This window comes from Mus pahari, chromosome 16 (assembly GCF_900095145.1).
Source record: "Mus pahari chromosome 16, PAHARI_EIJ_v1.1, whole genome shotgun sequence".
Taxonomy (NCBI): Eukaryota; Metazoa; Chordata; class Mammalia; order Rodentia; family Muridae; genus Mus; species Mus pahari.
Window position 1 is genome coordinate 49,421,054 of NC_034605.1, and position 19,173 is coordinate 49,440,226.

The window sequence follows — 19,173 nt, forward strand, 5'->3', positions numbered from 1 at the left end:
GAGAGGGAGAGGGAGAGGGAGGGAGAGGGAGGAGAGGGAGGAGAGGGAGGAGAGGGAGACGGAGACAGATGGATGGACACAAAGGCAGGCGGAAAGAGATAGCCAGACAATATGGTTTAAACAACACAAAGTGAAAGGAGAATGCTTAGAGCCATAGGGCATTCTAGACGAAGTGTTTTATTGCCCCTGACTTTCCTTTGTAGTCTTAAAGCAGCCTAGCCGTCTCTTACTTATGTGGCCCCCAAGAGCCATCAAACATGAAATCGTTGGTTACTTCCTATGTCAAAAGGATTGGTTTAAAGATGTTGATAAAGTATCTTGATTCCTTAAGTGTTAGGAAAACAAGGGAGAGAATTTGGAGAGGGCCCAAACTACACAACAATTGAATTTGAGAATGATGTGAGTTTGGGAGCGTGGTTCTGTTTGGAACACAAACTGGTAACAATATTCCTGGCTGTCAGGAAAGCTAATGGCTTGAAACACAATGGTGTTTTCTTTCTTTAGCAGTTCCCAGGCCCCAGGAAACACTCAACCGATTTTTAACTCTTTCTTTGCTGGTTTCTGTTGCCGTTTCAGACTTTTCTGTGCTTAGTTAACATAGGCCAGACCTCTTTCCATGTCAGTACATGGAGACGAGTCATATGGATGTATCAGTGCATGCCTATACTATCATTTGTTGTAACATTATAATATTTTGTTGCATGGTTATGCCACAAGTGATTTGAAGAGTCACAATCCTGTATGGGCACATTAACGTGTGTATAAGAATGCAGGCCCTAACAAGGTTGAGACATGTGCCCCGGGCCTAAGATATGACCTGAGGGATGGGGACCCTCTTAAACTACACACCCTCTGCTCCTTGTCAACCCCACTGTGGCCCTGTGCTTTTGTGATATTTGACCAAATTGCAGTGGGTACTGGAAATAATAAGCCAATGCCAAGTGTTCCCTACCACAGTCGCCAGATTCTCCTCGCCTCCCACACACTGTTGTAACTGACCCATGCTGCCCGAGTGACTCAAAGTGCACTAGGCTGCTTGGCAATAATTAGGCATTAGGAAAATAAACATTTTAGGGAAACAATGCATGATTTGAATGGGCATTAATATTCATGGGGTTGGTTGCTTAAAAATGTGTTGCCGAATTTTGCTGAATAATGAGGAAAATGAGAAAGAAATCACACCTCTGTGAAAGAAAAGCCATTTTATCAGTGCTACCTTTGATCTATCCCACGTACCAAGAAGTCTGTTTAAATTGCCCCTTAGGGGTTGGATGATCCAAATATATTTGGGGTGGGGTCGGCAGGATATTGAGGTCACCCAGGCTGAGACCAGAAATGCAGGTGAGCTATGTAAGAGAAGAGGCCAGGCATGAATAAGGAAAAAGACATTTAGAACCATTCCCTGGGCTGATCTGAACAGTTCTGTGATCTAGACGTTGCCAAGGCGACAGTCCCATTAATGAAGAATAACCCACATTTATTATCAGTGCCTGAATGATTTTTTTTTCCTCAATAAAGTGTCCCCAGTATCCTTACATTGACACTCTCGCTCTACCCGCTCTGCTTTCCTCTCTAAACAGCAAAACTCCTCAGTCCTGCTCAATAGGCGCACCTCCTCTCTCTGCCATTGGGAGCAGAACTGGAGGGAGGGAACTCAGCAAACTGTAAAGGCAGTAGAATATTCATTTATAACAATTACCTAATAGAAAGTAATTGCTTTCCTGATATATAGTTTGGCAGAGGCAGAGCCTACAAATGACTGTGACTCCGTTGTATCTGAGCAGGCCGGGTCTTTAAATTAACTCATCTTTATGATTTAATGGCTCATAGCCAAATATTTTTTTTTAAGCAAGTGGAAAGTATGACATTAAGGCCTCAACTCCCCAGTCAGGCTGTAAATTTCAGCTCCATTTTGTCATGCACATACAGGATAATTCAGAAAGGCGCCCGTGGCTGAGATATAGGTCTTTTGAAACCTCTGTTATTCTAAAGAGTTAGAAAATGATTTAGAGCCAGGTGGTGGTAGCACAGCCCCTTAGTCCCAGCACTCAGGAGGCAGAGTTCAAGGCCATCCTGGTCTACAGAGTGAGCTCCAGGACAGCCAGGGCTGAGTACCACACATGGTGCTTCCTGGTACTGAGTGCTGGGATTAAAGGTGTATGTCACAACACCTAGCCACAAAGAACAGTTTTGATGGTGAAGTTAGATAGTCTCTATTTTATTCAGTTATATCTTTTCCTAATAGCTTTTCAACAGTCCAATATGGGAAAGCATGATAACGGATACAGGAAGAAAAGAAGCCACTTGTAATCCCAGCACCTGAAGATAGCTTGCATGAGTTTCAGGGGTTATTGGTTTCACAAGGATGGTTTTCCAAAATATTAAAAACCATTCATTATTCTGGGCATGGTGGTGCATGCCTTTAATGTCAACGTTTGGGGGTCAGGCGGGCACATCTCTATGGGTTTGAGGCCAGCCTGGTCTACACAGTGAATGCTAGGCCAGTCAGAATTATATCGTGAGCCCTTTTCTCAAAACCAACCAAACCAAACACTCATTGGGCTCACAATGCCTGTAAGTAAAGCTGCAAGAGAGTCCACCCCTTCTTCTGCCCTCCCTGGGTACCCGCACTCATGCACACTTACCCACACACAGACACAAGTATAGACAAGTAATTCAAAACAAGATAAATCATTTCAAAGATAGAACCACACTATTATCATTGCTGATTGTGTAGGAAGAACTGGCACATGCCAAGCCCTGCAGGGCCCAGGTATCGAGTTAGGTGTGAGGATGCCATAGACTCGATCGGGCCAAGCACACTCTTTGACTATGGCAGGTCTGGCCATCTGAAACCAATCTGGTGTCTTAAGTTTTAGCTTCTGAGTTTGCCCTAAGCAGCAGATGTGTGTTTTTCCTTTGAGGATGGTAATTCTGGCTTTGTTGTGCCCTTTCCCTACTGGCAGGGGAACAAGAGAGATGGCTTATCGTGCGAAGTAGGCGAAAGTCCATGAGAACTGAAAGTCACAACGAAAAAACGTTCTGTACTGCTAAGTTTATTTTTTGCTTTGATGCTGTAGAGGGGTCATTTAGGGTGCTGTCTTAGCCTCTGCCCAGTCCCTGTAAGCACCTCCAGCCACCTCCAGATGCATACGACAACAATAAGCAGAGAGAATCAAAACCTTATGGAGTGAAGGTAAACATGTCATTAGGGAACTTGGCTATTTTTAACAACCCAAGTGGAAATGGTGCTTTTTATTGCTAGCTAAGACTAGATGAGCCTCCTGTATCACAGGCACCCCCATCTTTCTGCTGGATAACTTCTGTGCCAAGTTCACCACACTCCACATCTCGCTCATAGCCTCCTGTCCCCCTCCCACCTATCACAAACAGATGTTGTCGCCAAGAAGATGAAATCAGCACAGATGTTCCACAGTGTCAACTGAAAACAAAATCCAATAAGTTCTGTCCAGGTTCTAAAAAGCAGAGGGGGATATGGCCCAAGTCGGTAGATTTCCATCCCAGTTAGGAGATGGAAAGAAAAAAAATCAGATGTTCAAGAGCATCCTATAGTGATGAGTTTAAGCCACTCTGGGCTACATGAGACCCTGTTCCCACCATCAAATAAAAGAACAGGAGGAGAAGGAGAGGAGCAGGAGGAAGAGGAGAAGGAGGAGGAGGAGAGAGAAGGAGGAGGAGAGAGAGAAGAGGAGGAGAAGGAGAGGAGGAGAGAGAAGAGGAGGAGGAGGAGGAGAGAGAGAGAAGAGGAGGAGGAGAGGAGGAGAAGGAGAGGAGGAAGAGGAAGAGGAGGAGGAAGAGGAGGAGGAGGAGGAAGAGGAGGAGGAGGAGGAAGAGGAGAAAGAAGAGAAGGAGGAGAGAGAGAAGAGGAGGAAGAGGAGAAAGAAGAGGAAGAGGAGAGAGAAGAGGAGGAGGAGAGAGAGAAGAGGAGAAGGAGAGGAGGAAGAGGAAGAGGAGGAGGAGGAGGGGGAGGAGGAGAGAGAAGAGGAGGGGGAGGAGAAAGAAGAGGAAGAAAAGGAGAGAGAAGAGGAGGAGGAGGAAGGAGACAAATATGTTAACTGTCAGTCATGGTAGTTGGGAAGACAAGAAAGAGACCTGTTAGGTTTTCCATCAGCTTTTTATAAGTCAGCACCACTGGCTGTAACACTTAATAATTTATTCAGTTCACATCCTGCCCATGCCAATCCATTCCTTTGGGCATCTGCTCACCAGTCAGTTCTTCAGTAACTATCATGTGTCTGACAATAAGTGGGATAGGGCCAGAGATTCAAAAAGGGAGGGGCCACTTGGGAGGCTGAGAGAAGCAGCCAAGACAGCCTCCATGCAGGGTGTGAAGCACTCTGGGCATCTGGAAGACTGTCTGTACTCACAGGCCAGACAGGGAGTGCTTCTTAGCTTACCGAGTTATTGATATATTGATATAGCAGCGTTATCTGGGTGCCAAAGACAATGGCGGAGTCCATTTCTGCCCTGATTTTGAAGATGGACATAATCCCCACCCATTGCTCTTTGAGCCTTCACTGTTAAGTTGGCTTCCAGACTTGATTTTCTATGAACTAGCCTCAACCACAGCAAGTGGAGTTTGTGACAGACAGACAGACAGACAGACAGACAGACAGACAGACAGACAGTAGCTGTGAGTCATCTGTTGTATCCAAGTCCTTGTGGCTCACTGAAGATGACAGGAAAAAACTAAGTGAAAGAGTTCTTGACGCTTTGGGGACATCTGTCATTGAGGAAGCAGTGAAGATGTGTCCACACAAAGTTACAACAAAAGCTAGTACCAGGCCAAAGGGAGGACAGTAACACTGTCCAGACATGACTCTGCTCTGACACTTGCTAGCAAAGTTAGGAGCGTCACTAGCCTCCCTGGATGTGTGTGTTTGTGTGTGTGTGTGTGTGTGTGTGTGTGTGTGTGTGTGTGTGTGTCTATCTGTCTATCTGTGTCTCTTTCTCTCTCCCCCTCTCCCTCCCTATCCCCTTCTCTCTCTTTCTCCCTCTTCCCCTCTCCCTCTCCCTCCTTCTTCTCCCTCTTCACCCTCCCCTCCTCTTCCCCCTCAATCCCCCTCCCCCTCTCCTTTCTTCTTCCTCTCCCTCCCCCTATCCCCTTCTCTTCTCCTCCCCCTCCTCTACCCCTCCCCCTCTCCCTCTCCAAGACATGAAAACGTTGTGGAAGGCAGGCTTAGAGCATATGAGCATATTTCTTGTCTCAAACTCTTTTTTTAAACAATTCATGGACTGGGGACAGAGAGCATTTGACAAGGAGTTATGGCCCTAGTGTCAATGCAGTTGTGTCTATGCAAGGCATTGGAGGCAGAAAACATTCTGGGCTCTATCCAAACTCTTTAGAAGAGACAAGAACCTTTGGTGTGGCTATGAGAGACTCAGTGTGGGGAGGCTCTGTGCATGAGGCAAACATGGAGAGAGCATGAAGTGTTCCCTTGACTTGGGCTCCAAAGCAGCATACACACACACACACACACACACACACACACACACACCCCTACTCACATTAGCCAGGTGTGGTAGTGCACACTTTTAATTCTAGTACTGATGGCTCAGCGGTTAAGAGCTTTAACTGCCCTTTCAGAAGTCCAGAGTTCAATTCCCAGCAACCACAAGGAATCTGTAATAGGATCCAATGCCGCCTTCTGGTGTGTCTGAACACAGCTACAGTATACTCATATAAATAAATCTTTAAGTATTTTTTTTAAAGGAAGGAAGGGACGGAGGAAGGGATTCTTTTGGGGGGGAGGGGTGTTCAAGACAGGGTTTCTCTGTGTAGCCCTGGCTGTCCTGGAACTCACTTTGTAGACCAGGCTGGCCTCGAACTCAGCAATCAGCCAGCCTCTGCCTCCCGAGTGCAGAGGAAGGGGTTCTTGTTTCAACTTTGTTGCTTATTGTCTACTGACTCTGGGCAAACACCTTTACCCTTCCTTGGGAGCTGAGTGAAATGAACCCCTTGGATGGGGTGAGTACACAGCTCCAAAGTGGATGCCCTCTGAGTTATTTCGCCAGCTCAGCTACTGGTGAAAGTAATACAGATGTGCAGTAAAGAATACTTCGGGTACCACTGAAGCCAGAGGTATTCCTGTGTGGTATCCTGACTGGAAGAACATGGCTCCTGGAGACAACCTACTGCTTGCTTTCAGGAACTCTGTGAGTGAGTCTAAGCACTAAGACTGGAGACTGGTCTCTGGAGATGAGGAAGTGCTGGCTTAAACCTTTCCCAAGACTGGCAACATGTAAATCCTGGTGTCTCCCGTCATGGGGCTTTGTGGGATGGGGTTCGAGTTCGTGACTGCAAGGCTTGCGTCCAACAAAATCATGAAATGGGTGGATTTGTCCTTGTCTCCTTTCCCAACATTTTTCTTATTTCTCATCGATCTATCAGATCCCTCTTTACCTCTTCACTGGCTAAAACACAAGGGACGTCTTCAGGGTAGAGTAGAAGGGACTGAAGCATATGTAGCCCTGAGATTCAGTATCTCTAATTATGTATCCCAAACACTGGCAGATGAGTTAGGGAGGCCAGTGGGATGGCAGTGACCTGCCCACGAACTCGTCACAACCCTGGAGACTCATCCTGGATCAAGGAGGTCACAGAGTCCTTTCTCTTCACTTTCTGGTCCTGGCAAAGAAGGATCTAGAAATGCCTTCAGCACAGTATCCTGCTAAATGCTTTTCCATCTTCCAAGACTTGCCCCTCCCTTTTCCCCTGAGCCTTGCCTGTTTTGTTTGTTTGGTTGGTTGGTTTCTTCTGGCTATGTGCATGAAACTCTGCAGCCCAGGGCTTTTCCAGAGAAATTTGACAAAGCTCTGGGGAGTACTTGGGAGATCAGCTGGGCTTCCCCCAGGGAGCCAGCTCTCTCCCAAGAGGATTAGATGAAAGTCAGTCCTGTTTAGCTGGTATCTGCTTGCCTGGTCCCGAGGCTTGCTTTCAACTGATCACAGAAATGCATCTTCTGGTACTTCTCCCTGCAACCATAGAACAAGGTCCTGCTAGCCTGTCTTGAGAGCCCCAGATGCCAAAGTGCGCCTGAGTAGAGAGTTCAAATAAGATTTCCAGCTTTGGCCTGAGCAGAATGGCCCATACCCTCTCTGCACAGGCATACGCGTAGACAGATAGATAGGCACGTTCCCCCTGATCAACTATCCCAGAGACTGTCTTCTTTAAAAGTCCCTCAAGGACTCCCGATGACCCTCACAAATGCAACAGGCAACGTCAGCAAAAACCTTTAAACCGATAGTGATTTGTCATTCCCCCAAAGTCCCTACCATTGGCTTTTCTCTTTCATAAAGGATTCAACAGCCTGAGTGTGACAAATGCTCCCCTTTCCTGAACTCAGCAGGTTCAGAAAAACTGCTATACGGTGTGTGTGTGTGGGGGGGACTCATAGAACTTTCCAGAAGGAAGAAGCAAATGGGTTGGAACATCCCAAATTTGTAAATATGTGTAGACTGATGGAGTTCCGGATGAAACTGCATCTGAGTTTGCTCACTACGCTCAGAGATCCAAGGAGCTGAGAGAAGGACACAGAGCCCCAGGACGGCATTTTCCACGTCAGTCAAAGGAAAGATCTGGAACAGACTCACCCCAGCCTCAGACCCTGTTGAGGAGTAAAAGGCCCTGTGCAGAAAGGGACTAATTCATGAAATTGCCCATCTTCCCTGGTCTGACCTGCCAGCAAAGTGCTTCATAAGCGGCAGGCAGGCTCGTAGTCATTGTTACTAGGGACAAGGCTAATGGGGGTGGGATTTTTTTTATAGTGGGATTACTACAATATATATATATATATATATATATATATATATATATATATATATATATATAGTTAATGCCACCTCTGAGCTGCCATTTCAACTGTTGAAGTCAAGCCATCCTGAATCACTGTTCCCATGGCAACCGGAAGTCAGTATACCGCCCGTCATAGATGAGGACGGAACCTCTGTGTTAGCATTGCTGGGGCAAGTGCAAGTATTTTATTTATACCCAGGCTGAGGAGGATTGCATTTGCTAGTCCTTTGGAGACATGGGGTCGCTGGACAACAACAGAAACCAGTCTTTCTGAAGCACTGCGAATTTGTTTCTGAAAAGCAGCTCGTGAGTCGTAATGGCTTCAAGGCCAGTGAAATTTTAATTCTCTACTCTTTGCTGCGAGAGCTCTGACAGAAGGGCTTTTTAAATCACTTAGTCTCAGCAATGAGATGACCAGGACAAAGAGAAGGAACAGTGGTGAACTTCAAAATAGCTTTAAGAAAATATGACTTCATTGAGCATTCACAAGTTGTGGTCTGTTGTGTTAACAATAGATCGGATTTGTGATTCTTTTTTTTTTTTTTTTTTTTTTTGAAGTAAGTGGCCTATTAGTATTGATTTGAATTCAAACATTTTCTTAGTGGAAGAAAATCCTCAGTTAGGGGTAGTTATGAATCATAATAATCATAATAATAACCCAAAGGTATTCTGTAAAAATTATCAGAAGTCAAAATAATGGCTAGAGTAACCAGTTTGGTTAATGTATTTACCCTTCTAGCTTAGAAAAGAGCCTAGTGTTGGCCCAGTCTTCCTATTTCTAGCCTAGCCATGTGTTTTTTAAAATGTATGAAATCCATCCCCTCCTTACACATCAAGAAGTCAACCCCAACTCAGCAGACGTAGAAACTGCCCTGAGCAGACAGGGCTAACGGGAAACTAGAGAAGAAATTAGTAAACAAGAAGAATATGCATGTTAGTATTGACTCAAGACCACATGAAACTGACCTGTACTTCTCAAGGAAGTTTCCTTCGGGCAGAGTATTCTTCTGTTCCACAAATGAGCAAAAAGCCAAAAGGAATAGGGGTGGGGGGGGGGACCTTGCAAATGGGAGGGAACTCTCAAGTGGGAGCGACTAAACACACGTAGGGGGCAGAGTGGTGAGTGGATGGGAAATTCTAATCTGTATTTAATTTCATCGTGAATATAAAATTACTCAAAAAAAAAAAAATCTAATGTCAGGCACAATGATACTCGCCTGTCATCCCAACCCTTAGGAAGATTAACCTTGCTGCAAGTTTAAGGCTAGCCTGGGCTACAGGGAATTCCAAACCATGCTGTTGTAGTGTGAGACCCTGTCAATAAAAACATCTCTCTATAATACCCATATCAAAAAGTCCATAATCTAGAACAATGTCAGTAATTAACAAGTGAACAGTTTGAGTCCTAACTTTTTCCATCCCTTAAAGACTTGCCTTAGAAGAAATGAAATCAGGGGAGAATAATATAAAATGAAAAAAAAAATCATAGGCTACTTCACTCTGTGGCTTTAAAAGCTCCGTGTCTTATTCATGTCTGCTCTGAAAAAAAAATTTCCTAAAACCTGAGGGGGGGGCATCCCATATGAATGGCATATGTTCCAAGTAGATGGAGAGAGTCTCAGTCTACATTATGGACCAAATTCCCAGGACAAGCAGGACGGCAAACCTCTAACAATGACCTCCGCTGGGCATCTCCTTCCTATGGCCCGTAGTCATTACTCGTGCATTATTTTTCTCACAGCTGTGACCGAAAAATATGATGATGAAGCAACATAAGGAAGCAGGGTTGATTTGGGGGAGCAGTTTGAAGATGTAGCCCATTGTACTGGGGAAATTATGGAAAGGGGAACAGCTCATAGCTGTGACAGTAGGAATAGGAGGCTGCTTGTACACATCTCTGCAGACTAGGAAGTCAAGCTTCACCAGATGCCAATGCCTCAGGACCCAACCTACAAAGAACCACTTCTTCTGGCTAATCCCCACCTCACAGAAACAGCACCACCAGCCAGGGGATCACGTGATCCAGCACATGCCCCTGTGAGAGGCATTCACTTCTAAGCCATAACACACCAGGCCCTACAAGAAGAGGCAGGGATTAAAGCATTCTGCTTTAAGACTGTGGCTCAGAAAGGAAAACACTGATCTCCAGTGTGACTGCCAGAGACTAAAGGATTCAGTCATCCATGTTTTATGAAAAAAAAAAAAAAAACTTAAGTATCAGTGTACACCAAAAAGAAATGAGCAAGATCAGAAGAATCAGCTTGGTGGCTGCCGACAGTGTCAGAACAAAACACAATGTACAAAGTAGAGGGTGCAGGCTCACACTTTGTGTTAAAGTCTGTTGCTGTAAGGAGATACCCAATGCATAAAATTAAGTAGGAGAAAGGTTTGATCAGGTCTCAACTAGTTGACTTCATTGCTGTTAGCTGATGATGGCAGGAGCGTCTGATGGAATCAGAGCTATAAGAGATTAAGGTACCAGAATCCTCTGCAAGGACACCAGGCACTAAAGGCTTCCCATTAAGGCCCACTTCTTATGCAATATCCCCTCAAGCTAGGAGCCAGTCCTTCCCACAAGGGCATAGGGGAGGCAGCCCAGATCCAAACTGTAGCACTCTTGAAGAAAATGAATTTAGGGCACAGAAACAAATGCCCCATGGTGACTTGGTCAAAAGGTAACATACCCTAAAACATTGACAGGGATATTGTGGTGGTTTGAATATGCTTGTCCCAGGGGAAGTGGCACTATTAAATGTGGCCTTATTGGAGGAGTGGTTGCCTTGTTAGAGGAAGAGTGATATGGTGGAGGTAGACTTTGAGGTCTTTGTGTGTGTGTGTGTGTGTGTGTGTGTGTGNGTGTGTGTGTGTGTGTGTGTGTGTGTGTGTGTGTGTGTGTGTGTATGCTCAAGTCTGGCCAGTGTGATCAAGACCCTCACCCTGGCTGCCTTCAAATCACAGCCCCACATCTGCCTACACGCTGCCATGCTTCCTACCACAATGATAATGGACTGCATCTCTGAACTGTAAGCCAGCCTCAATTAAATGTTGTTCTTTCTAAGAGTTGCCTTGGTCATGGTATCTCTTCACAGCAATAAAATCCTAACTAAGACAGATATCAAACAAGCTTTTGAGAACTTATAAGAACTCACTGACAAAACCATGAGAAGGAAAGGAAAGACAGGGTTGAGTTAAAGAAATCAAGAAAGGCAAAAAAGAGTGTGGAGATGGGATATGTGCTGGAAAGGCTATGCATATGAGAGACGCTGAAACCTGTATCTATTGTCAATAGAAAAAAATTATTCCTATGATCCCAGTGATCTCAGACCACAGATCAGGAAATAAAAGACAGAGAGAATCCAGAAGCTATAGAGACACTCAAGTATAATCCCCGAGGACTACTGTCAGAGTCCCTGGATACACATTCTTACCCATGGAAGAGAAGACTTGCCACATCACTGTAAGAAAACTTCTGGAAAGGAAAAGAAAAGAAAAAAAAAGAGAGAGAGAGCAAATCTATCCAAGAAATGTAATATAGGAAATTCAAAATGCAAACGTGCTCAGTTAAGCTGTTAAACCCCAACAATGAAATAAGTCACTCTTCAAACCAGAGTAAGCGAGTTTCCTTCAAGGAAGAAAATCACCCAGCTTAGCTAGGATCCAAAGCTCTCAGAAAGTGGGCCTTGGAGACAGCCCAGGTGGTAAAGGTTGTCTGGTATTTTTGTAAAACATCAATCTTTGAAGCGTCTTGCATTTTTAAAAAGGAAAGAAAAATGGTCTAAGGCAAAGAAGATGGTTCTGTCAGTAAAGTGCTTGCCCTACAAATGTCAGGACCTGGGTTTGGGTCCCCAGAAACCACTTAAAAAGCTAGACATGGCAGCTCATGCCTGCACCCTAGCCTTGTTGGGGCAAAGTGCACGTTAGAAGCTAAGAGGCAAGTCCTTGAAGACTATTGGCTAGCCAGCCTATTTGATGTGCACCAAGTTCAGTGAGAGATCCTGTTTCAAAAAACTAGAGCTAGAGAGCAATAGAGAAAGGCTGCCACCATTGACCTTTAGCCTTCACACACACATATGCATGTATGTGCATGTGCACACATATACACCACGCATATACACAGGCACACACACACAACACCACACATTAGCTGTTTTAACTTACTAAAACAGTGATGTGGCTTTTCTTAAAACAGAAATAATATGCTAAATAGCTAAGGTTAATTATAGATGCTATAGATATTTTAAAATATTTCTGCTATTCTTAATTAGAATTATTTAATTAGAGGATTTAAAAAAAAAAAAAAAGACTGTATGTTCTAGGACATTCCCACTTATACCAGACCTTTTTGTTGGTAGTTGGGGATGGCTCCACATGGGAACCCACTCTTACCAGGTCCCACTGAAACCCTTCCAAATCCATCTTGATGATCACCCACAACTACCGGCTCCGTGCAGATGGCTTAAGACTGCATCTCTTCCACTAGAACATGTGAAAAAGATTTGGGGCACACCTAGAAAAGAAACAGAGGGAAGATGCAGTCTGGAAATCTTAATGGCCAAATGTTTGGGCAGGAAGCTGGTCGGGGGGGTGGGGGGTGGGCAGCATCTCATCCTGAAAATGACTTGCTCTGTAGACCCATGAGTCAAACCTTTTAATCAGCTTGAGATACAATTCATATATCCTAATATTCACGCTTTTAGTGAGTAGGATTCTATGGGTTTTAATATAGTAAGATGTGAGACTCTTCAACTCTGTCTGATTGGAGAATAACCCATGTGTGGGAGTGGGGGTGGGGTGGGGGGAGGGCTCAGGATTATTTGGAAGCATGTGGTTGGGTATTCCTATAATGCAGGTGCCTATGGAGAGCAGAAGTCAATTTCAGGTATGGTTGCCCGGAGCCATCCGCCTTGTTTCTTGAGACAAGATCTCTCACTGGCCTGGAGCTCACCATACTTAGGCTAGGCAGGCTGGTGAGCCTCAGAGATCTGCCTGTCTCTGCCTCCCCACCTCTGGGATTTCAAGTACTCCCTCCCATACCCAGCTTTTTCACTTGAGTTCTGAGTGCCTGACTCTGGTCCTCCTGCTTTCACAGAAAGCTCTTTACCCACTGAGCCACCCCACTCCACGGCAGCCCTCACTGCAAAACACTTCTTTAGCCAACAAAAGCAACCCTCTGTGGTCCGTCAGCAATTTCCTCCCACTCCTCCTCCCTTCGGCCCCTCCCACCCAGCATTCTACTTTCTATCTCTATAGATCTGCCTTTTCTGGGCATTTCTCATCAATGAGATCACACCGGCCTGCTCTTTTGTAACTGGCTCTGGTCGCTCAGCATAATGTTTTGAAGCCTTGCCTGTGTCGCAGCCTGTGACAGCACTTTGTTTTCAGAGGTGCACAATGCACGGTCTCATGGCTAAGTCGTTTTTATAAAAAACAAAAAACAAAAAAACAAAGCAAAAAACCTTAATCGGTTGGTGGACAGTTGAGTTGTTTCTACACATTTTGGCTAGTATGAGTGATGTCGGAGTGATTAGACATTTACAAGTTCCCCTGCGAACATATGTTCGCATGCTCATGGTTACAGTCACTGCTGAGGTGGGATGGGTGGATGAGCGATACGTTTGATACTTGTTCCAAACAGAGCCCAAACATTGAAACTGCTACCTTCTTTTCTGTCCGCAGGCGGAAATGGTGCACGGCGCTTTCCAGGCCCAGCGTGCTTTTCTTCTCATGGTCTCTCAGTACCAACAACCCCAGGAGGTAAGAGCATATCGTAATAAACAGGCCTGGCCACAGAGTGGGCAGAGTGAGACATCAAACAGGCAGCCAGAAGAGTCCTTTTCTTCTAGAAACATCTGAATCTAGAGCATGGTGTGGCATTTCTTCTATCTTGACAGCCCTGGTGACAAATTTGGTTGTTTGGTTGGTTGTTTGGTTGTTTGGTTGGTTGTTTGGTTGCTTGCTTGCTTGCTTGCTTGCTTGCTTGGTTGTTTGTTTGTTTGGTTGGTTGGTTGGTTGGCTGGTTGTTTGGTTGGCTGGTTGGTTGGTTGCTTGCTTGCTTGCTTGGTTTTTGGTACCCACCTCTCTTGGGTTTTGGTACCCACCTCTCTTGGGTTTTGGTACCCACCTCTCTTGGGTTTTGGTACCCACCTCTCTGTCAGACTCCTTCTTCTGCTCCCTTTTCCTCCTAACCCAATGCACTATTCCAGAACTTCATCTGACAGAAAGGAAGATTGAGGAGGTCACCGTCACCATCACAGCAGGGGAAGCAGTGTGTAGCCAGGCGTTGCTCCTCTACAAGAGGCACCATAAAAAGTATTACCACAGTAAAAATGGCACAGGAGCTGTGGGCTCTCTGTCCCTCTGTGTTGTGTTCTATTCCTTGTTCCAAGAGGGAGAGAATACTGCTGTAATTTCCCCCTCTTGCCGACATCCAGCAGAGCTTCTCAAAGCTTTGGTGTGCATGAGAATCCCCTAAAGGGTTGTTAGGTCACAACTGGGCCACACTTACAGTGTTTTCAGGTCACTAAGTCTGGAGTGTTTAGCAGGAACCCACAGTTCCAAGGTGTCCCAAATTAATGGGGAGTCTGCCGGTCCAGGGTGACTTGCGGTGTGTAGTGCGCTCTTCCCATTATGCCTCAAGCCCAAATTCATTTAAGGGCCTTTGGCATGTCACTTTCAGCTACTTTTAATCAACCAGAGAACTTGCTAGTGGATGAAAAAACGAAATAAAAGGAAGTAGACATGACTACTCATAAAATACGGAGATTTTTAGAGAGAAGCCTCCTACCAAGAGGGTCTACCCGGGCCACGAGGCCAAGAAAACAGCAAAGTCAAAACGGCTGGATACATAGATGGATCAAGCTAGGGGGAAGTGTAGTGGTAGCCCAAACCCTAGGAGGGAGAAGCTTAGGGTAGGAGGTGGGATTAGAAGAGCTGGGAGGAGCCACAGACACTGAGGGATGCTGGGAGAGCTGGGAGGAGCCACGGGTACTGAAGGATGCTGGGAGAGCTGGGAGGAGCCACAAGCACTGAGGGACGCTGGGAAAACTGGCCAAGGTCTGCTTTGATAAATGAATAGGCACCAAAGACATTTGTCCCAGGTTTCTGAGACCTGATGGTGGAATATACTGTCTGGTTAATTAGGTTCTGCTGTGGGGCTCAAGTATGTGCCAGGTCCCCAGTGGTGCGGCCACAGTTAGGTTGTTAGGCTGTCTTAGGGACTTACAAGAGCAGAGGTCTGCTTCTTATGAACCCTAGGTGACTATGATACATGTGTAGAGTCAAAGGCCAACATGATGCTTGGTTCCTCATGAGCCACCCACCGATCCTGCTTTTTTAAAGATACAGTCTCTCATCAGCTTAGGGCTCATCAAGTCATCCAGGCTGGCTAGCTAGTGATTCTCAGGGTTCCGTCTCTGCCTCCCACATCACCACACCTGAATTACCTTGTTTTGCCTTTATTAGTTTTTAAACACGGGTCCCAGAGATCAAATTTGGGTCCTTGTGTGCAAGGCAAGCACTTCGCCTACTGAACCATCTCCCCAGGCCAGAAATGGTTTTGTTTTGCTTTTTTATTTGCGTTCTGGACATGAAAGGGGAATATATTTTAAGGCAGGAGAAGTTCTCCAGGAGTGTGTTCTGATTCTGCTAGCAGAGGCGACCACTGCATAAAGCAAAGCTGGGTGCCCAGGACCTGGCATGAGAAGCTCACTTGCGTCTCTGAGCAGGGAACTAAGTTACCCTCCCTGAGAGAGACACCTCACCCATGATCTCGGACCTTTGGAAGCTGTTATAGTATTGTGTGTGTGGTGCTGGGCACAGAAACTGGACCCTGGTGTATGCTCGGTACGTGCTCCGCAAAGGTAGCAACATCCTCAGACAAGCGACTGAGCTCGTGGGGATTTGTCCTGCAGCAATAAGAACAAATTCAGGCTGATTTGATTCCCTTCATGCTAGACTCTAAAACAGGCTTTTACACAGACCAGAATGTACCTTCTTGTTCTTCCACCAACCCCCTCTATCTGTACTGGAATAAACAGGAGAGTGGGTTCTCCTAGAGCCCTGATTGACAAGATGATGCTCGATTCCCAATTCCTTTTTCTCGTTTTGGAAATGTGTTAGGAGCTCTCACACATACTCTAATCTTAAAGTTTTCTTTTCTTTCTTTCTTTCTTTTTTTTTCAACCATGGCCCATAGAAAATAAAACTTGACTTCATCATTGTCTTAGTTAGGGTTTCTCTTGCTACAATGAAATACCATGGCCAGCAAGCTAGTTTGGGAGGAAAGGGTTTATTTAGGTTAGACTTACATATCGCCGTTCATCTAAGGAAGTCAGGACAGGAAATCAAACAGGGCAGGAACCTGGAGTCAGGAGCTCATGCAAAGACCATGGAGAGTTGCTGCTTACCAGCTTGCTCCCCATGGCTTGTTAAGCCTGCTTTCTTATAGGACCCAGGACCCAGGGGTGGCACCACCCACAATGAACTGAGCCCTGGAGTATCAATCACAGATTAAGAAAATGCCTTACAGCTGGATCTTATGTGGGTATGTCTCAATTGAGGTTCCCCCTTTTCCTTTCAAGTAGACATAAGACCAGCAGACACAACTATCCACCTTCACTAAACAATAGTGATTCTTCCTGTGTGCACGGCGGCGTTCTGATAATTTTCTCCTGGTTCAGCCTATTGGCTCAGAGCTTTCATTGCTGTCATTTTGTTTTCAAGACTGACCCTGACACACAGAATCAATTTCAGGATGATCCCCCTTAAAAACCCAAAAGCACCTGTCTGGTTGATCTATCCATGACAGAAAACTGATTGCATTGCAGGGCACTTATAAAGCACCTCATCCGTGGTTATAATTTGTAAAACATATCTTTGTACAGAAGAATGGCCTGGCCTGTATAGTGTCATAATCCAGAAACTTGTGTGAAAATTCATGTAAAAAGTGTCCTCCCAACTGATGGAAAGGGATTTTTTTTTTGCAGGGAAGTTTTCTAAGAAGCCCTCTCACATTGGAACACTTAACTCTTCCTTAGCTCTTGTAACAGGTGGCTATGTCTACAAACGTTATGTTACTTCTGTTATTTTTCATAAACCTGGAAAAACAATCTGATGTGGAACAGGTGGGGGCAGGCTGCAGGATCTAAACACGGCCCCGATCATTTGTCTGCTCCATGACTTTGTCTTCTGCTACAATAACAAAATACCCGAGGAAGGAACTGTCTAAAGAAACAAGATTTATTTAGCTTGTAGTCTGGAGGTTCAAACAGTATGGCACTGCTAATGTCATATCATGGCAGGTGACATCACAGTGACAACATACTTGAAAGGGAGAGTTGACAAGGTTAGTCAATGGGCCAGAGACCAAGAGACACCATGCTTTCTACTTTACAAATTCTGTATGTCTGCACACATATATGCATGTGTATGTTTGAATACATATGCACATGTGTGTGTTTGAATACATATGCACATGTGTGTTTGAGTACATATGCACATGTGTGTGTTTGTGTGTATGTGTTTGAATACACATGCATGTGTATATGTATGTGTCTTAGTCAGGGTTTCTATTCCTGCACAAACATGACCAAGAAGCAGTTGGGGAGGAAAGGGTTTATTCCACTTACATTTTCCACATTGCTGTTTATCACCAAAGGAAGTCAGGACTGGAACTCAAGCAGGTCAGAAAGCAGGAACTGATGCAGAAGCCATGGAGGGATGTTCTTTACTGGCTTGCTTCCCCTGGCTTGCTCAGCCTGCTCTCTTATAGAACCCAAGACTACCAGCCCAGAGATGGCACCACCCATAAGGGAACCTCCCACCTTGATCACTAATTGAGAAAATGCCTTACAGCTGGATCTCATGGAGGCATTTCCCCAACTGAAGCTCCTTTCGCTGTGATAACTCCAGCTGTGTCAAGTTGACACAAAACTAGGCTCTACAATTGACCCCTTGTCAACTTGACACACAAACACATCACTAGTAAACCTCAACCCTTAGTTCTTATTCATCCCCAAGATCTAAATAACTTTCTCTCTCTTTTTTTTTAAAGATTTATTTTATTTATATGAGTCTTCAGAAACACTAGAAGGGGACATCTGATCCCATTACAGGTGGTTGTGAGCCACCATGTGGTTGCTGGGAATTGAACTCAGGACCTCTGGAAGAGCAACTGGTGCTCTTAATCACTCAGCCATCTCTCCAGCTCCCTAAATAACTTTAAAAGTCCCACAGTCTTTACATATTAAAAGTTCAATCCCTTTAAAATTCAAAGTCTCTTAACTGTGGGCTTCACCAAAAAACTTCCTTCAAGAGGGAAAAATATCAGGGCACAGTCACAATCAAAAACAAAAATCAATCTCCAACCATTCAATGTCTGGGATCCAACTCACAATCTTCTGGGCTCCTCCAAGGGCTTGGGGTCACTTCTCCAGCCCTGTCCTTTGTAGCACACAGCTTTGTCTTCTAGGCTCCAGCTGCCTGTACTCCACTGCTGCTGCTGTTCTTGGTGGTCATCTCATGATACTGGCATCTCCAAAAAGCTGCTGTCTTCCACTGTAACTAGGCTTCAACACTGGCCTATCATAGGCTCTTCATGGTGCCGTGCCTCAACTCCTTTGCATGACCCCTTCAGTCCTGGGCCATCAATTGCAACTGAGGCTGCACCTTTACCAATGACCTTCCATGGCCTCTCACAGTGCTTCCATGGCCTCAGCTGCTCTGCAGGACCCCCTTCATGCCTTCAAAACCAGTACCACCTGAGTAACTCTTACACATTACCAAGTCCAGTCACAGCACAAGGTACAACCTTGGCTATCTCTGGAACACAGCCTCTGTGCTCTCAGAAAACACTTCCCAGAAGATGTCACCTCAATGATGCTGGTCTCCTTAATCTCTGCTAATTTCTTAGCTCCAGTTAACCAGCATCAATTGCCCCAATAATGCAAAGGTTTCGCCTTAGTAGTTGTGGTATCTTGTTAATCACAGCTGATTCTTCAGCCCCAGCTAACCAGAACCACAGAATCTTCACAATCCAAATAACAATGGCCCTGAAAAGAGTCTTTAATTTTCCCTCTGAAATTTCACAAGCCAGGCCTCCAACTTCTTCATTGTTTTCAACATTATCTTCCAAGCTCCTACACAGCATCCCACAGAGCTCTTAACACCAAATGGATCTTCTGGCCCAAAGTTCCAAAGTCCTTCCACAGTCCTACCCAAAACACAGTCAGGTTGCCACAGGAATACCCCACTATGCTGATACCAATGTGATATTTTGTGNAAGAACCAAACGATCAAGATCCCTTCTAACTAAATTATGACACAGGGCAAGAGAGTTAATTTATCCTTGAGGCAAAACT

The 19,173-nt window shown here is 45.2% G+C and overlaps 1 protein-coding gene across 1 annotated transcript in view; it reads left to right on the forward strand.

Moving 5' to 3' along the window:
- The window catches only part of Cap2 (cyclase associated actin cytoskeleton regulatory protein 2), a 150,387-nt gene that overhangs the window by 45,076 nt on the left and 86,138 nt on the right, over window positions 1-19,173 (forward strand). Inside the window, exon 4 of the mRNA XM_021215444.2 lies at window positions 13,493-13,570. Within this exon, the coding sequence (XP_021071103.1) occupies window positions 13,493-13,570 (78 nt within the window). The remainder of the gene's footprint in view (window positions 1-13,492; window positions 13,571-19,173) is intronic.